Raw genomic sequence first — 19440 nt, 5'->3', positions numbered from 1 at the left:
TGCAGGAGGCCTGTGTGGAAAAGGATGGAGACTCCAGTGGAGGCAGAGGGGCCAGAATGTACAAGGGAGGGAAGAGAAGAGCAAAAGGTGTAAAGTGGAGTGGACAAGAACCAGCAAAAAATTGAGCAGCAGCATTGTACTGACTTTCATTATGTTTAACCCAAACCTCATGGATAACTTTGAAACAACCCCACCCACACCCCACTCAAAAGTCCCACTTGCAGAACAAGAAAGGGAAACATGAAGGCCTTAGAACAGAAGACCCGCTGCCGGATATGAGCTCTGGACCCTAGCAGACCTGTGCTAGAAGGAACAACAATTATACATTTAAAGTTGAAAAACGAGCCAAAAATCAGGGGAACAGCACGCTTCTACCAAGCTTAAGAAACAGTCTTAAGCTTGGTAGAATTATTTTCATGTGAGAAAGATCAAGGAGATATTAAAGCCTCCTATGCTCTCTCTCAGCAAAACTTATAGAATATCCTGATCAATGAAAAATATATTAACATGTTTGTGAGAAGGAAGAGACCCACCCATGCAGGATACTAGCTAGAATGTAGTTATTACAGTATAATTGACTTAATAACCATATTCTTAATACATCAAAAATCAAGGCTACTAGTGCAAAGTGTATGTTGTATCCAGTAGCTCGACGTAGAGAGCAACATCTTAGCAATATAAAGAAAATTAAATCTTTGTATTATATGGGTGAAGAAACAATAGAAATCAATGAGAAACACTACTGCAAATTTCCTGGAAAAGAGGAAGGAATTGACAGGTACGTAAAGAGGATGTCAATCAGTAACAAATGCTAATGTGACATTTGAGTGACAGATATTTGTCTTAAGAAGATCGCTAGGTCTTTTGGTTTGTCAAAAATCCATGGGTTACCTTCAAAGATGATCCTCAGTTTTGCAGGCCCTTTAAAGGAAAAAGTGATATTTAGGGATCTGAGTTTGTAGTGCAAGTAACATTTTTCCTCACTCTATTATGGGTTTTCCATAGTCTTTTGAAATGCCAATTTTGTGGCCTTTCCAGAGGAAAGTATTTATTTTCTTTATCCTATCCAGAATCATCTGAGTATGTTGGTACGATAGAGGTCGAAAAATAAAATCTTTTGATCGGTCAGGGGCAATAAAATTGGTGTGCTTTGGTATCCTGTGGGCTCTTTTCAATCTCGAAGCTTTGATTAAAGGTTATCTCAAGAACATGAGATGCCAGGATTCAAGAAAGATACACAGGACTTATAATTGTTTTCTGTTTGTTTCTGGAAGTACAAAATTCTAAGATTGCCTCTTCTGTTTCTATCTTCTAAGGCTGATATTTCTTTTCCTAGAGATATTATTTTCCATGTCTGCATTTCCGAGTTTTCTGTGATGGAGTTCTGGTTGCCTTCAACTTTGCTGATTCTTGATTCTTCTTCCTCCATTTAGAAAAAGTTTCAACTTCTTATCTGAGGCAGGCCATTCCAGCTGTTGATGTTCTGTGATTACTTTTATTGATTGTGTTTAGTCACACAGAGCACTGAGCTTTAAAAGTATGGTTTCAAAGTTATTAGAAAAGTCTTTGTTTCCCCCTTATTGATGATTCAGGTGTTGGGGAATCCTGCTTGGTTCGTTATTGGCTCGTTTTTTGTTCCTTATGTTCTTTGGGCCATCTGAGTTCCCCTCTATGTTCCTTTTCTTTTGCGTCTGCCATTATAGTGAGTCTACACTTGACGATTGCCCATTTGTTTCTTAGAGATGTATATTGTGCAGAGTTGTGGCACTACAATCATAGATATAGAACACCTTGAAAGTTAATAGCATAATAACTTGGTAATGCGATATCTTGTAAGCAATATTTGGAGTTATGACATAAAGTCACCGGCCGGTTGTTAAAAAGCGACATAGGAGCGTTTACGAGCAAGCTGACTTCATTAAGTGTGAAGAGGCCTGGCTTTAGAGCTGCAAAAGTGCTCCGTTGTGTTAAAAGGGCCCACCCATTTAACGAGGGTAGCCAGAAAGGGAGGCTCAAGAGAGTTGTTTAAAGGTTCCAGGCACATGTTTAAAAAAGACCGAAACTCTGTTAAAAACGTTGACGGTATGCCACTTTTTTTTTTTTTTTTTTTTTTTTTATAATCTGGGTATCAAATTAAATGTTGGTTTGAAGTGCTTTAAAAATTTGTAGCAAGTACATATAGCTAGGCCATGCATTACACAGAGGATCAGTGAAAAAGCGTCAGCAGAAGGGAGATGATTATTCCAGAGCTGCGTGTTTCACTGAGCATAGCGGGGCTGCAGTAGCATGAGCGGACATTGGAATGAGTGCACGGGTCAGGAGCGGCCACCATTTTATATATGGTAATACTGAAGTGCAGCGGAAGCTTGTTCACACCAAGGGGCATATTTATACTCCGTTTGCGCCGAAATTACGTAGTTTTTTTTTACCCAATTCCGACGCAAAACTAACTCCATATTTATACTTTGGCGTTAGACGCGTCTAGCGCCAACGTCCATGGAGTTTGCGTCATTTTTTAGCGTGGACACCTACTTTGCGTTAATTATATGCACGGTAGGCGTTCCCGTCTAAAAAATTTACTCCGAGGCATGTGCGCCGTATTTACACTCACGGGCAAAATTCACGCCCGGGAGTGGGCGGGTCAAAAAAAATGACGTACGGCTGCTTTTGCGCCGTTTTTTAGCGCCTGGAAAAGGCAGGCGTTAAGGGACCTGGGGGCTCGGAAGGAGCCCAGAGGTGCCCTCCCATGCCCCCAGGGACACCCCCTGTCACCCTTGCCCACCCCAGGAGGACACCCAAGGCTGGAGGGACCCATCCCAGGGACATTAAGGTAAGTTCAGGTAAGTATTTTGTTAAAAAAAAAATTGTGGCATACGGGGGCCTGATTTGTGCCCCCCTACATGCCACTATGCCCAATGACCATGCCCAGGGGACAGAAGTCCCCTGGGCATGGCCATTGGGCAAGGGGACATGACTCCTGTCTTTGCTAAGACAGGAGTCATTTCTATGGGGGTTGGGAGTCGAACAAAATGGCGCAAATCGGGTTGAGGTGAAAAATTTGCCTCAGCCTGACTTGCCCCTTTTTTTCACGCCCAAGCTCCATATCCCCCTACGCCGGCGCTGCCTGGTGTACGTCGTTTTTTTCAACGCACACCAGGCAGCGCCGGCGGCTAACGCCGGATAACGTCATTAATTAAATACGGCACCCGCATGGCGCTTCAGAATGGCGTTAGCCGGCGCTAATTTTTTTGACGCAAAACTGCGTTAGCGCAGTTTTGCGTCAAAAAGTATAAATATGGGCCCAAATATTGTAGATCTAACCGGGTTGGGCTCTGACCCACAACCCATGGAGGAAAACCCGTGCTGTTTGTATGACAGCCGGGATAAACCTAAAAATGCGCCGCACATTGCTGAAAGACCGCGGGCTTCTGTGGTAATGTGGGAGCTCTTAGGGCCCGCAAATCATATCGTAGTTCGACTCTTCAGCACACCACATGTCGTCCAGATGACATCTGCATGCGGTTGTCATAGTAGACTCAGCACCATGTTTTTTTTCATCCTGGACATTCTTCAGGAAGAGGCTACATCAGTCAAAAAGCTGCTCATGTCTGGAGCCCTACACATACGTGGGGCGCTAGCCACGCACCCTCAGGATTGTAGCATTTGTAAGGAGCACTATGCAGATATTCACACAATTGTTTTTACCTAAAATATATATTTTATAATTATTCTAAAACTAAATGTTTATGTTTTGAAACATATGGCTGTTTATGCATGCATTGCTTAGTATTACCAGGTAAAAGTATATATGCTCAGTGTATTTAATTGAATGTGAGTATGTCTCGCCCCAGCTTACATAGTGCCTAGATAGAGTTAGAACAAGACAGAGTGGTGGCACCTTTACAGGTCATCTTATTTCATTATTTTATATATTAATTGTTGGTTTCTGTTCCGCTGCGTTGAGCTTTTTCCCTGTTAATGGTTAAAAAAGGCATACAAGAACTCGAATTGACATTTCCATGGGAAGTCAAGCTAGTGAGACATCTGCTCCTGTTAGTCCACCTACAGTGGATATTATAACTAATGCAACAGAAAGGCTTGCACCAAAAAGGGGGTTATAATCTAAACATTTTGTGCCACTTCATTCCAAGTATGTATTGTCTTGTCATCTCTATATATGTGGTTTGCTGCTATTGCATTTCACATTTGTATGCCTTGCTAACCTCCAATCCTTTAGTATCGCCTAATAAATATGCATCTTCCAATAAAAAGCCAAATGTTTCAAGATTCCCAATTTCATGCCACTCAGCACATTACAGCTAGCTTGGATTTAACACACACGTAGACTTAGCCTTGTATGAAAAAAGAAAACGTTTACATGTGTTGTGTGTTCAGAAACCACATGTATTGACATAATGTCCAGCCTTATGGGCTATTGCCATCACAAGGGGACTGCAGCTCCTAAGTTGCTTACCCATGCCACTCCATCTCTTTATGTATTTATCCTGTGGCAGTGGGGTTAAAATAACATGTGCTCTGTGTTGTTGAAAATATGGTGAATATAACCTTACAGTGGACTATCTCAATGAGCATCATACCAAACATCCAACCCTCAGCCAACATGTTTTTGCAAACAATGACATTCCCAAATTATGGAGCGCTCTCCATCCACCTGTCACGTCTCAAAGGTACTATTTTACATCCTGGAAGGCTCTAAAGACAAAACAAGATGCAGTCGGTTGACGCTCAGTGCTACGATATTGAAAGAAGGGTCTGTCACTACCCATTTCCCCTCGAATGGCATCAAATCAAAGGGCAGGTTGATGTCAAGGACAAGCAAGTCCACATTTGAAGACTATTGACATCAAGGAGGCAGTTGAGATTGAGGGATTTATCTCCTAGCAGATCATTTCATTTATCTGGAGAAAAGGGTCCCCGAAATGAAAAAGAGGAGGGTTTCATGCACACCTGATTCCTACCAGAGAAGTACTGCCAGAGGTTATCCTCTCTTCTGCTTCAGCCCAGTCACCAGAACATCCTCCTGTCTTGGGTGCCTCTGGTAGTTCCTCTGCTTACTGTACCTGAAGACATTCTAGGAATCCTCTTCACAGGATGCACTTCATCGTTAATCTACATTCCATAGCTTGAGGTGTTTGCGTTAGATCAATATGATGCTTAATTTAAAGTGCCCATCAGCCAAAAGCATTGCAAATGTGTGAGATTTCTGGTAGAAATTTTCCATTACCAGTACAGAGTTTTACCTTTCAGCCTAAAGTCAGCACCGCAAACATTTAGGCTGTCGCAGCCTATCTCAGAAAAATGAAAATCTTTGTATATCTAAGCCTAGAAGCCTAGATCATAGAGGTAGCAACACCTCAAGAAATCCAGCATCAGTCAGCGCGGCACTTTCAGTGCTTCAGTGCTAGGACTCGGAGTTAATCACCTCAAGTCGGTGGCATCTCCAATCCAATCCATGCGTTACCTTGGAGCAGTCAGACACTTTATAAACAAAAGTGTATCTTTCGGAGGAGAAATGGTGTTCTATCAGTTTGATGTATCACAAGCTTCTAAAAATGAAACATCAAACAGCCTTTCATATTTCATCCCTTCTGGGCTTAATGCTGTGCTGCATCTTTCTTGTTCCAGTAGAGTCAGGTCTCAGGCAATTGGGATGATGAGTTGACTCACAAATGGGTTGCAATCTGCTTCCATCATTGGTGGTGCTGTTCTAGAAACGCCCTGGAGAGTATCCCCTTCCAACTGGAGAATCCGTCTCAAACCTTTGTGACTGATGCCTCACTGTTGGGACCTTACATGGATGGCCAGCAAGCTAAAGACTGTGGTCGAAGAAAGAGAAAACTTACCATATCAATCATCTAGCCTTAAAGAGAAAACTTACCATATCTTTCGTCTAGCCCTCAAATTTTCTATCACATTTCAGAGCTTTTTTCTTGGTTGTTTAAATAAAGTACAAAAACAATACATTACATCAACAAGTAAGGAGGCACAAGGTACAGCGTTCTATCTTTAGTGTTCCAAATGATCTGGAAGTGTTAGATTGTGCACATCACAGGAGTTCCCCTGCAGAGCATTCAAAATGCAGGAGCAGATTCTCTCATCAGATTAATACAAGAGAATCATGACTGGATGCTAAACAAAAAAGTTCTGTGCATCATCTTTTACGAATTGGGCTTTCCAGGTACCAACTTATCCAAACGTAGATAACAAAATAAATGCCCAAACTATGCGTCCAGATTATACTGACCGGAACACCTGGAAACGCTCCTTTCATCAACTGGTCAAAGAAATTTGTCTACATGTTTCTTCCAATCCAACTGATTCCAACAGTGGTCATCAAGATGAAGAAAGACAAAGTTAACATAATACTCCCTGCTCCAGAGTGGCCACGGCAGTGGTGATAGAATGACCAAACAAGGGGCTGCTGTGCAGAATGGATCTTTCATTTAAATTCAGGGGCCAGAACCTGCACTTCAATCTTCCATCACTGCTTCAGAGCCTGGCTCCCAAACTCTCATAATATTGTCACTTAGTCCTTCCAGAAGATTATATGAACATCTTGAAAGAAGCCAGACGTCCTTTCACAAGAACATCCTATTGCTTTATATGGAAGAGGTTCTGCATCTGTGCCAACAGAAGAACTTTGACCGTTCCAGATGTCAGAAAGAAGTGGGTCTTCCATATCTTCTTGATTTGGCAGTCAGTATTCTTCTATAAAGGTACATTTAGCAGGCATTACAGCTTATGAGCAAAACCTGTTACTAATCTCTTTTTTCAGAATACCTGTTGCTATAGATGTTTTAGAAGGTCTTAAGGAGCGTTATACTACCTTAATGCCTATTCATAGGGTTTCTCCTCAGCATATTTCCTGGAACACAGCTTTTCTAGTGGCCATTTTTTCTGCTGAAAGGGCTACTAAGATCTAAGCCCTCTGTTGTAAGGAACCATATACAGTGTTTGATAAAGACAATTTACTAATGAGAACTTAGCCAAGTGTACTACCTGAGGTGGTATCAAAGTTCCATCTTAATTAGACAATTTCTCTTCCAGTTTTTTCCAGAATCCTTCTTTTCCTGAGGAAAGGGCATTACATTCACTGGATGTGAAAAGCGGTTTGCAATTCTATTTAGAGAAGACTAATATCACTAGACCAACTGATCATCAGTTTGTTAAATATGGTCACATAAGAACAGGGTTAGCCATGTCAAAGCAGTCCATATATAGGTGTTTTCTGCCCTGTATCCTTCTTTGGTAGCAATTCTAACAAAAATCTTTGTTGAGTACACTCTGAGCCCACCCCAAGCGACGTGGAGCTGCCACTGCAGCATTGTTGAGAAACCACTCAATTGCAGATATCTGTAAGGTGGCCACATGTAAGGCTGTACAACTTTCACAAGACATTGTTAAGTTCTGTAAGTGTTTTTTTTTCCTTTTGCCTAGTTTCTCCTCCTTAGTAAGTGATGGGCAAGCTAATCTATGTGTTGCTTATGATTAATACTGAAGAATCCATGAAGGATAAGGGGCCCTTGTTCTCCCTCAAGGGAATCTTCATTATAATCATAACCAACCCTCCCTCTTCTCTGAATAAAAAAGGTCAAAGAAAAGTGTCCCCAGTTTTACCGTGATCCTTCATCTCTGTAAAAAGTAGACATGGCTATACTGCCACTTACAAGGCATGATGGGATACTGGTTGTTATCTATTACTTAAGGAATAGTGCAGTTTCCACAGCCTTTCAGGCTTCAGCCCATACGGCTACATTGTCACTTTTTCTCTCATTCTTCCTTTTAAAAAAGTTTGTGAAAGGGTTTTCTAGTCTCTAAACTATTTTAAGTATATAGCTGACAGTTAGCAAGTACAAACCTCTCATGGGCTGTTCAAAAACATTTCGTTTTTCCTAAAAAAAATTGGCTTTTCTCAAAATAAAGGCATATATACATGTTTTTATATGCTTTATAAAAAGTGTTTTGAGATCCTGCACAATTCAATGTTTATGACTATAGGTAATATACTTTAGGAGAAGTAGGATGACAGATAAGCAACTATTTTTTATGTTTTTGATTTCCCTAGAGCAACATATTGTTCCAAAAAGAATTACAATAAATCTGCTTGGAAAGATTGGTGATAGTGATAAGCAACTCTCAAAGATAAAATTCTTGCCAGATTCCGAGTTGATTAGGGTCAGGCATTATTAGCATAATCAAATGTCGAAACTATTGTGGTGTCTATATTATGCCTGCTGCATGTCAGCACGAAAATTCTCAAAATGTGTACCCTGTCAACCGAAGATGGAATATGAAATTTCAGGAAATTTGGGGCACTTAAAAAAGTATATTTACAAAAACAAACGCCATAAATGACATGTTTATGCACAACTCAGTACAAACGAAAGCTGCTGTAATTTAGTGTTCTTCTCAGCTTCAGAAGACCTTACGACAATCTGCAAATAAAATAACTGTTTCATTAAAATATGGAGCAAGTTGCAGCCTTCATTCAATTAAATTAAAAGGTAGATGTAGAGGTCTGCGTTTTAACTTACCAAGGATTTTCGAATACTAACACGTGGTTTAGGAATTGGCTTGGAAGGTTTACTATCGAAGCTTTCAGGAAGTGTTGAAGAGTTTCCCCCTTTCCGTGCCTGAAGTGCGAGCTGGTAGGCAACTTCAAATGCCTGGCCCAATGTTAAAATAATTTCATAGGCTAAATTCTGGAGGAAAAAAAGATACAAATATTCAAGTTAATTGAGTAAGACAAACGTACCATAGATTAACGAGAGAGTGTGTTTTTAATTAAAGAACAGCAATCTAAAATAAAGTATCTTTGCATTGTAGTTCAGAAAAAATGTCACTCAGTATACAATGCTGGTTTTGTTCAGAAGGCCGCAAAGCGGTTGACGAATTAAAGTAAATTTAATATGGAGGAGCTTTCTTCTACCCACCGAGACACATCAGGGCATGCAACGGGCACCGGTACTTGTGAGAAGGAAAAAACCTAGAAGTCCAATTGTGACTGACTTGTGATTGACTTTTGGGCCCTCCCAGGATTTGGCCTTTAAATTGCTTCAATGTACGCCAAGCCCACTATCAAGTGATGGTTAGTGTTAAGAGTCCCGTCCCACACAAACCCTCACTGTTTGCAGTCTCCTAAAAATGTGTTGTGGCGGACAGGCCATGAGCGGCTGCAGGGATCATCTGAGCATCGGGATGTAGAGTGGCAATGTACTGAGGGTGTTGTGTAGTTTGCTGACTGACAGCTCTGCACTCAAAATCGGTTTGATTTCGATTCTGGGTGTGGCAGACTGAGCGTCTGTCTTTGTTAAAATGGCTAAAGGAGGCATGTATAATTTGTGGGAGCGAGATGACAGACCACAGTAATTGTACATTAACCTTTATCATGTAAAGCCTCAATATGTCATTACTAAACACACTAAGGTTTCACTCCTTTAGGTGCTTTTAATAAATGTCAGCTTCACGTGTTCTACAGCAACAAAGTTTACCTCCGAGGAATCGGCTCAGTAACATATTATCTGCTAACAAGATCGAACATCGGCCTGTGCAAATCCTGGTTTTAAGTGTCGTTTTTTCCAGTGTGTCACAATTTAGTCATTTTCTACACAATTTAGACATAAATTACACTACTAGCCATATTTTCTTTTATCCCGCCCCCAGGATCGTTCAACTAACAAGAAAGCATTCAAACTTGGTTTGACTGACCTGTTGGGCTATCTGACAAGGACAGAAGGGATGGTCTGACAGGTCAGTCCAGTGGGCAGGTTTTTAGATATATTTTGAGTCTGTTTTCTAGCCTGTTGGGTCGGTGTTTGCTGTTGAGTTCCCTCATATTACTACATATATTCCCTGCAATCTCCCTTTTTTTTTAGTTTCATTACCAACTGTTCCATCATACAGTAATCAAGTAGTGACACATACAGATCTCGTAGTTGAATATGCATTCTATATAACAGGACTACAGGTGTGAGCTGGCAATCTTGTAGTATGTAACAATGATGTTGAACAACAATCCCTCATCACATCCACTCCGCATCTTACCCAGCCTCCGTCTATTAGTCACGTGAGTTAAGACACAGGGGTTGCATCTGATATTGAGCTCCTCGGGAGTAACTTTCCCTGCATGGGAGGCCGACCTATATATTCACCTTAAAAACATATCAACACAGGCAGACATCAGTGAGGAAGAGGCATATATGAACCCTATAGGACAAAATATGTGGAAGCCACAGGTGTGTAACTCAGACTTGCCTCCAGCATCTCACAAGGTACTATATATGCTCTACCACAGTCAGCCCTATGACTCAATCTGTGCCCTAAGTGTTTCCACCAGTGAGTCCCATTCCAGAAATATTGTTTTTCTCCTGAGTCCTCTATATTCTTCTTTACTGAGGGCAGCACTTTCAGCCTGGCTCCAACGTAACACCGCCTCCTTCCTCGAGAGGAGAGATGGGGCATGGGTGGGGGCTTCCAGGGCTTTGTCAGCTGACGCTTTGCCAAAAGCAGAGCCAAGTCCATGAAACACATAAGTACCGTAAAGGCACGTTTCCTAGGGTACAGTCCCAGGAGGAAATAAAGGCGGTGACAATTCTACTGGTTCGTCCGCGATCTCTATCAGAGTGGCTCCTGTTGCAGTCCAGTACTGTGTGAGGGACGGACATTTCCAAAGCATATGGAGAAGGTCGGCATTGAGGACAGTGCACCGTTGTAAGGTGGTAGATTCTATTGAGTCTATTTTGGAGTGAGGTATGCCCAGTGAAAGAGGTAAAACTGAATCAGCTTAAACTGAGTGTTGCAAGACTTTCTTGGCATCTTGTAATAGGAAAGACCATTCTTTGACAGTAATGTCTCTGCCTATATCAGCTACCCACGCAGCCTTCAACGTGTCCAATGATATGTGGAGCTGTGCCCAGATCACGTGATATATCCATCTTACAAGATGTCTACCATGTCCCATTGTGTGAAGAGCCTGGAGGGTTTCATGTGTTGCCGGTTCAGTACCCTGTGGTGCCCAATAAGTGCGAACATATGATAGTATTTTAGCATGTGTCAAAAAGAGAGTCTCCGATAAACCATGCAGTTGCACAAAATCTGAATGTGGGATTAGCATGTCATCTTCAAACAAGTCCCCTAAAGTAAGTGGACCCCGCTGTCCCCAAACCCTGAGCATAGCAGCTGTGATAGTTCCCGAAGGGATAGGGAGCCTGCATAGGGGGGTCACTGAAGTTGTGTACCATGTAGTTAGTTTCTAATAGGCCAATGCCGTGCGTAGTTGCAAAGTAGCCCCAAGGAGCAATTTAGGCGACCCAGGACAAAGCAGTTGGTGAATAAAACCCCTCCTCCACATTGCTTCTGTACAGTTTATCTCGTCTAAATTATGGTCAGCTAGCCAGTAGGCCAGCCATTGCAATTGGCCCGCAATAGAGTAGGCCTTAAAATCTGGAGGGCCCAAGCCTCCCAAGTCTGGGGGTAACTGTAGTTTCGTCAGTCCGACTCGGCGGCGACCTTTCCCCCATATGAGGCCTTCAATAAAGAATTCAATGTCCGAAATACACAAGTTGGTACTATAAGCAGCAGGTTCACAAAATGGTATAAGACCCATGGTAGCACTTTCATCTTCGTCAGGGTCACCCTTCCAGCCACTGAAAGGGGTAGTGTAATCTAAAAGTCGACCTGGGATTGAAGGGATGTAATTGCACAGTTTAGATTCCCGTCTAACCGTTCCGCTTGATTCTGGTACACGCGAATACCAAGATAGTGGAAGGAGATATGGGCCATTATAATGGTCATGGGCCCAAATGGAATCGTAGGTTCCGACCAGGTATCCTGGAATGAATATGCATATGACTTATCAGGATTAATTTGGAGCCCAGAGAGGAGTGCAAATCGAGAAAAAATCTGAGCTGCCTTCTCCGTGCCCTGCCGCAGATCCCTGTATCATATCATCCCCATATAAGGAGCAAGCATGTGTAGTGGAGTTGAGTGCAATTCCCCAATCCACCGCACAGCGGCAAAGGTGCTGTGCCAGGGGCTCCAATGCCAGTACAAACAAGTGTTGGGGACAGCCCTGTCTATTTCCGCGGTATATGGGACAAGAAGAGAATATATGCACTCCTGTCTTCGCCCTGACAGTCGGGGCCCTGTACAGGAGCCTCACCCACCATATAAATTCAGGAGGAATTCCAAAGGCTTCCAGATACTGCCAGCTGAGAGTATCAAATGCCTGCTGTATATTTAAGGAGATGCAACCGGCATATGGGTATTTGTGCTTCGACTCATCCATTAACTGAAATAGCCAGCGGATATTCATGGATGTACTCCGGCGTGGGACAAAGCCACATCGGTCCGTGTGAAGTAGCTGTGGAAGCAATGGGAGCAGTCTACGTGCCAAAATTTTGCTGAGGAGCTTATATTCAGTATTTAATATAGACAGGGGCCTATAGGATGACATCTGTGTGGGAGGTCTATTTGGTTTGAGAAGCGTGTTCACTAGTGCTTCACGAGTTGTAGCTGGAAGCATTCCTTCCACGAGGGACCTCTTTTATAATTTCTCTAGGTGGGGAAGCAAGCGCTTAGGGTATGTGGCATAAAAGTTCACCGCCAATCCGTCAGAGCCAGGGGTTTTATTGTGCGCCATCTCTTTTAATGCCTCGTCAATCTCGGTATTTGTGATTGAGGCTCGTAGCGTCTCCTTTTCTAGTGTTGTCCCCTGTGGGAGCAGATGGCAGGGCAGAAATGTATGTAGGGAGTGTTTGTCTATAGGTGGCGGCTCTGTGTACAAAGCTGCATAGTATAGACAGAAGGCCAGTTTGGCTAGTTAGGAAACCCAGCTGAGGGGATTGTATCATTGAAATAGGTGTGGGAGACTGCTGCAGTATGATTAGCTTAGCAAGTAGGGCACCCGGTTTGTCTGCCTCCACATGCATCTTATGGGTGTATAATCTGTATTCTACAAGGGCTCTAGAAGTTCCGCATGCCGGATCAGTGCCTCTTGCAATCGCTCAGTTGTGTTGTCGTTCGATATCACCTCGCATTCTAGTGACCCCAACTCGACTTCTATCTGTGTGAGGTCAAATTCTATTTCAGTACAAGCTCCCACTCTCATAGATATGGATGTCCCATGTATAATTACCTTGAAGGCCTCCCATTCAATCAGTGGGGATGTGGCTGTGTCAGTATTTTCTGAAAAATATGTGTCTATGGTAGTAGCTAATGTCTCTCTAAAGACCTGGTCTTCCAAGAGTGTAGGCTGCAGACGTCATGTAGGTATCGGGGTGGGTACCCTTCCCAAGGTTAGTTGGATCTTGAGCGGATAGTGGTCAGACAGTGTCTTGCCTAAGTATGTAGCATGATTTATGTGGGGTTGCAAGCTAGTAGTACATAAGAAGTAGTGCATAAGATTCGGTCTAAACGGGAATGGAGCACATGTGGGTAGGAGTAAAAGGAGTATTCCCTCGCATTTGCATTATGGTGCTGCCAGACATCTACTAAGTTCCACCCCTCAACCCATTGTTGCAGTATTCTGGCCTGTCAAACTGGTGTGGCACTAGGGAGGGGCTGGTGCGAGCGATCGGGGTACACATATAGTACAGCATTCGAGTCACCTCCTATTACCCACGGGAGATGAGCCCATTCTGCTAGCACGTTACACAAGTGTGTATAAAAATCATCTTGTTTCTGGTATGGAGCATAAAAACAGCCCAGTACTATCTGCTCCCCATCCAGAAATCCCTTGAGAAGGACATATCTACCTTGTGAGTCAACTTTAGTATCTTGGGCAGAAAACGGAATTCCTGACCTTATCCAAATGGCTGCTCCTCTAGCATATGCTGAGGAGGTGTGGAACAAGTGACTCTGCCACCTGTGCTATAATTTTAGGGCTTCTGGTGTAGTGAGGTGGGTTTCTTGCAGGAAGGCAAGATGAGGTTGATGTCTGTAAAACAGTGCTAACACCCTGTGACGTTTATGATGTGTCCCCAGGCCTCTGAAATTCCAAGTGATTATATCGTATGATTTAGCAACGGAAGTCATTGTTCTGGATGTAGAAGGTATAACTGCCAGCCCCATGGACCTACTGCGTTCCCCGTGTGTATCAGTGATGACAGAAGCATTCGAAGAACAAGTAACCACCTTGCCCAATGCACGGTCCAGCGGAAACAACTATGCTCGACCAATTTAACAAACATAATCAACTGTAGAAACAGAGAAATAGTAAGGCTTACGCTAATGGGGTATGATGGCTCCAACGCCAAACTATACATTTGTACTTCAGGCATACCATCTTAATCTGGTCTGGACCCAGGCCATACCAGTAACTGGTCACTTATTGATTCATCCCCTACGCCAGCACACAATATAAGGTTATTACATACATATGCAGATATGACAATTTAAGAATAGGAGATAATCAGAATCATCATAGAGGTATCAAAGCAGCAGCCCAATTTGCTGATCAATGATCTAGATGGGCGCTCCGGTGGCATCCACAGTATCTGTGTAGTGTGGTCGACGAGTAGCGCAGACAGTTTTCTTTCATCACAGATCGTGTGCGGTCTGCGGTGTGATAGATGGGAACAATGTCACACTGCCTTCAGTCTTAATGTCTGACTCTCCAGCTACGGATGATTCCATGCTAGATCTGCAGTTGGGATCTCGCAGATTATTTGTGAGTTGGATGGCTTCCAGCTGGCTCTTACGTGCCTGCCTCCGGGATGCCCCCCCCTTCATGTATAGTGTCTTATTTACGGCGGGCACGCCGGTTAAATCGACCAGAGCTCTGTGATGCAAACTCACACTCTGTGGTCCTTGAAAATTCAGATCCAGCCATTCCCTGGCCGACGCAGGAGAGTTAAAGAAGTGGGAGCCGTTGTTATGTATTACTTTCAGTGTTGCAGGAAAGATCAATGCGTATACAAAGCCATGTGCTCTAAGGTGTTTCTTGACCTCCTGGAAGGAGGCCCGGCGCCGCTGTACTAACAGCGTACAGTCTGGGTAGAAAGATACTCTGGTGTCCTCAACTGTAAGCGGCGCACGTTCAAGTACGGCTTGAAGCTAAATGTCTCTGTAGTTCAGAAGTTTAGCCACTATGGGTCTCGGCGGGCCCCAGGATGGGTCTCTTGGAGGGTATGCGGCGTGGCCTTTCAACCATGAAGAAAGCGGACAGGCCCTCAGGAGACACTGTCGATTGCAGCCAGCTCTCGATGTATTGCGTGGGCCAATCCCCTTCGACCCCTAATGGCATACGCACTATTCAGATATTATTCCTGCACGCTCGACCTTTGGCATCCTCAGCCCTGTCCTGGAGTTGTTCCACCTGTTTGTGCAGTTGTTGTAACATAGAGCCATGTTCCACCTGCCCCGGAGCCAAGGTAGCCAATGTGTGTTTCGCTGATTTTACCCTATCAGCCAGTTTGTGCTGGTCGTCTCTCAGCAGGTTAAGGTCTGTAGTGATAGCGTCAAACTTCTCTTCCATGATTTCTCTGGAGTCACGTATCTCATGTAAAATAAGATCTAGGATGTCCGCTGGTGTATCTGCTCTCGTAGGGAGAACACAGTCTTGCGGTGTGGAGGAAGGTGAGTCCTCCGAGGGCAGGGAGTGGCGCTGCACATATCCTACCATCCCCGGGGCCTTAGTTTTATTTCACCCCATGTTATCAAGAGATTGTCAACGTAAGGTCTGAAGGTCACACCCACCATTCTCAAGGAATGTCAACACCAGAGCAGTACGTGCTCTATTGGCGACAAAAATGCAAAAACCCAGCACTCTCAAAACAACGTAATTTATGCATTGTGCTGATATGTTGTGGTTTAACCTTTTGCATTGCAGAGTTCAATCCTGAAAACGTATTTTTAATATGCTTACAAATACTGTTCCTTTGCAATGTATTGCTGCAGGTTTTCAGAGTGTGTTAGGGTGTGGCCCTTTTCCAGGGCTTTCCAGAGACTTTCCCTGCAACATGCCTGGGCGTGGTTCTGGGCTGGGCCAAGACTGTATAAAAGAGAGCCAGCCCAACTCCCAGTGCTCACTATTCAGAGGTCCCGGTGCAGAGCAGCAGCTTCTTCCTGAGCTCCTGTCCCGGCGGCCTATTTGGATCTTCCAGTCTTCTGCCCTTCATCCTTCATTGGTGATCATTGTTCCAGGCGGTAAGACGGTGGTTGGACTGTTCCGACACCGTTATTGAGAATTCTCATATTCTTGGTTTAATTCTTGAATGAGTAACAGATTACTTGCGCGCTACCATTTCTTGACATTTATATGGTAGTTTACAAATAGACAAGACGCGAAATTTGTTTCATAAAGGTTTGACTTTGTTATTCATTGCGTGCTACCATTTCTTGACATTGGCACGGTGACTTAAGAATTGGCAAGACGCGCGATTCGTTTTATGGTGTTTAAACATTGTTGTCCATTGCGTGCTACTATTTCTTGACATTTACATGATGTTTTACGAATTGGCAAGACGTGCAACTCATTTCATGAGGATTTAACTTTGTTGTTCATTGCGCGCTACCATTTCTTGACATTTACATGGTGGCTCAAGAATCGGCAAAAGAAGCGCGATTCGTTTCATTCTACTTTGATCTTGTTATTTATTGTGAGCTGTTATTTCTTGACATTTACATCGGGTTTTACGAATCGGCAAGACGCGCAATTCGATTAATGATGATTTGACTTTGATATTCATTGCGTGCTACCATTTCTTGGTATTTTACATGGTGACACTCGAATCAGCAAGACGCATGATTCTCTCCTCAAGTTTATTTCATGTTGTTTATTGTATGCCACTATTCTAAGATATTTATTATGTAATATTCGAGTTGACAAGTTATGTGATTTGTTTCCTGAATCCATATTGTGTTATTCATGGTGCACAGTCCTTTTATGGTGTTTACTATATATATATATATATATATATATATATATATATATATATATATATATATATATATCTGCAATATGCGTAATTTGTGTTGAAACATTTTTAGAGTACACAGAAGGCCAGAGTTTCTAGATGCAATATTGTATGGTCCTAGTATACATTCTCAAAACAGGATTTATATGACTGGTTTAAAATTTTGTCAGAATGTTTTTTCTGATACTCATGTAAAGGAAAGTACTTGAATAAGAAAGTTTTCATTGAATTCATCTTGATTCCCTTACAGGTATCCGGCCATCTTGAAACTTAGTCATTTTAAACTTAATTCTTAGATTGTTCATGTTTACAGAGTGACTAGGCTTAGAATCATAGTCTAGTATTGATTTCAGGAGATATCATTTTCATATCGTGTGTTCTAACCTTTTTCTTACTACAGGTCTCCTTCCCAGCTGTTCCCTTCCTAATCCCCTCTTCCCCTCTTGAACTCTCTCAGTCTCTGCGATTTATCTATCAGAGTCTTGGAGCTGTTCAGTGGTGGACGTGTTGGGAACGTGCACAGACCCCGAGGATCTGGTGACTGACAAGGATCACTCCCAGCAGGCTTGCGTGTAATCCATCACCCCAGCTCCGTCTACGGTGACACAAAATGGGCCTTAGAGGCTCCACATTTTCCTCAGGTCTGAGATGGACTGGTCACATAGGTCCTGGCCCGGCTCTCTGAAGCGGGTTAGTCTTGAGTCTGCAGGCTACCAATGCCAGTCGCTCCTCCGCTCTTTGTCTCCTCAAGGGGAAGAAACCAGTGCCATCCTCCAGGGCAGTCCGTCATATATGCCCCAAGTCACCATCTCTGCTCTTAGTAACCAGGTCTCTCTAAGTAGCAGCATAGGTACCCTGATGTATGACTGGCCATTAAAGGCATTCTCATGAGCTTCGGCGCCTTGCTACCAACACGCTCATTTAGTGTTTCACCTGGGGGACAATGCCAGGATCTGCGCGATATCCGGGCCCTTCCGCTGCCATTGTATCAGATGCAGGCCTCATGGGGTACGCCCCCCACCAGCCACCGCCACCAGCGGGCTGCGCCGCCCATTAGGCCCATGTAGGCCCCATCCACCAGTCCCGCCAGGCTTCAGCCGGTACCCGGCCTCCTCACTTGCTTGCCGGCACAGGGGCAGGCTCCACTGCTCCACAAGAGTACCAACAGGCTGCAGATTTCCAGGCCTGGGGGGAGGCGCATCTCCAGCGCCGGCCCGCTCACGCTGGCACACAACTAGAAACACCCCCGGGCAACGCAGCCATCGGGTGCCACCCCAGCACAGTCCCGTCTTCACACGGGCACAGCCGCACTGGCCCGCACCCTGTGTGCTCACCATCTATGCTGCAGGGTGGCCTCACCGTGGCCAGGAGCAGGGGATGTCAGACAGGGAGGCCCAGGCACAGTGCGGCCGCTGGGCACAGCCCCCAGCACATTTCAGTTCTTGCCCGCTCGCAGGAGCAGCCCACACCCAGTGCATCTTCACTTAAGGCTTAACAGCGAAGAGCCTCTTGGCGGGCAGGAACAGGAAATGTCGGGCAGGAGGTAGGCCTCCTCTGTCAGTCTCCACCTCTGTACGGGTGCTGCCATCTCGCTCCACTACCGCGCAGTGCCCCAGCCCCTCTCCGGTCCTGCACGGGGAACTGTGTAGGTTAGTAACATCGTAGGGGGCAGATCATGGGTAGATGGTTCGACTAGGGTCCAGAGCCGCCAAATCATGCGTCTGCCATGTTGTACGCCTGCCCACGCCCCCATTCCCTGCAACCTCCCATACCTTGTAAAACACCTATACAGTTTGTCAAACTGCCTTGGTGTGCAAATGTGGGGCACTTTTACTTATCTAATTTTCTAGTGGGGCCACTTTCACTTTGGAGCCTAGGTCTATTTTCCGTCTAACTTTGATCCTGCATTGAAATGGACAATAGTTGAAGTGCATACGCCCAAACCAAACCATAAACGTATTGGACTCATTCACGAGTATCTCCATTTTTTTATTTTTATTGTATAAGTGAAAAACCCCCACTATTGATTAAAATAGATTATTAAACAGTCCTTCACAACAATTACTACATAAGTGCAAGGATTGGATATCCATAAAGTTTTCTGTGATGCAATATGACTTGAAATCATCAGAATCAGAAAAAACATTCTGACTAAATTTTAAACCAGTCATATAAATCCTGATTTGAGAATGTATACTAGGACCATACAATATTGCATCTAGAAACTCTGGCCTTCTGTGTACTCTAAAAATGTTTCAACACAAATTGTGCATATTGCAGATATATATATATATATATATATTAAACACCATAAAAGGATTGTGCACCATGAATAACACAATATGGATTCAGGAAACAAATCACATAACTTGTCAACTCGAATATTACATAATAAATATCTTAGAATAGTGGCGTACAATAAACAACATGAAATAAACTCGAGGAGAGAATCATGCGTCTTGCTGATCCGTGTGTCACCATGTAAAATACCAAGAAATGGTAG

The 19440-nt window shown here is 43.7% G+C and overlaps 1 protein-coding gene across 1 annotated transcript in view; it reads right to left on the bottom strand.

Moving 5' to 3' along the window:
• Positions 1 to 19440, bottom strand: part of ANKS1B (ankyrin repeat and sterile alpha motif domain containing 1B) — a 518534-nt gene that overhangs the window by 8705 nt on the left and 490389 nt on the right. The window contains exon 8 of the mRNA XM_069229598.1: positions 8556 to 8723. Coding sequence (XP_069085699.1) covers positions 8556 to 8723 — 168 coding nt within the window. The remainder of the gene's footprint in view (positions 1 to 8555; positions 8724 to 19440) is intronic.

This window comes from Pleurodeles waltl, chromosome 4_1, assembly GCF_031143425.1.
Source record: "Pleurodeles waltl isolate 20211129_DDA chromosome 4_1, aPleWal1.hap1.20221129, whole genome shotgun sequence".
In the NCBI taxonomy this organism is placed as follows: Eukaryota; Metazoa; Chordata; class Amphibia; order Caudata; family Salamandridae; genus Pleurodeles; species Pleurodeles waltl.
This window is presented reverse-complemented; position numbering and strand designations above follow the sequence as displayed.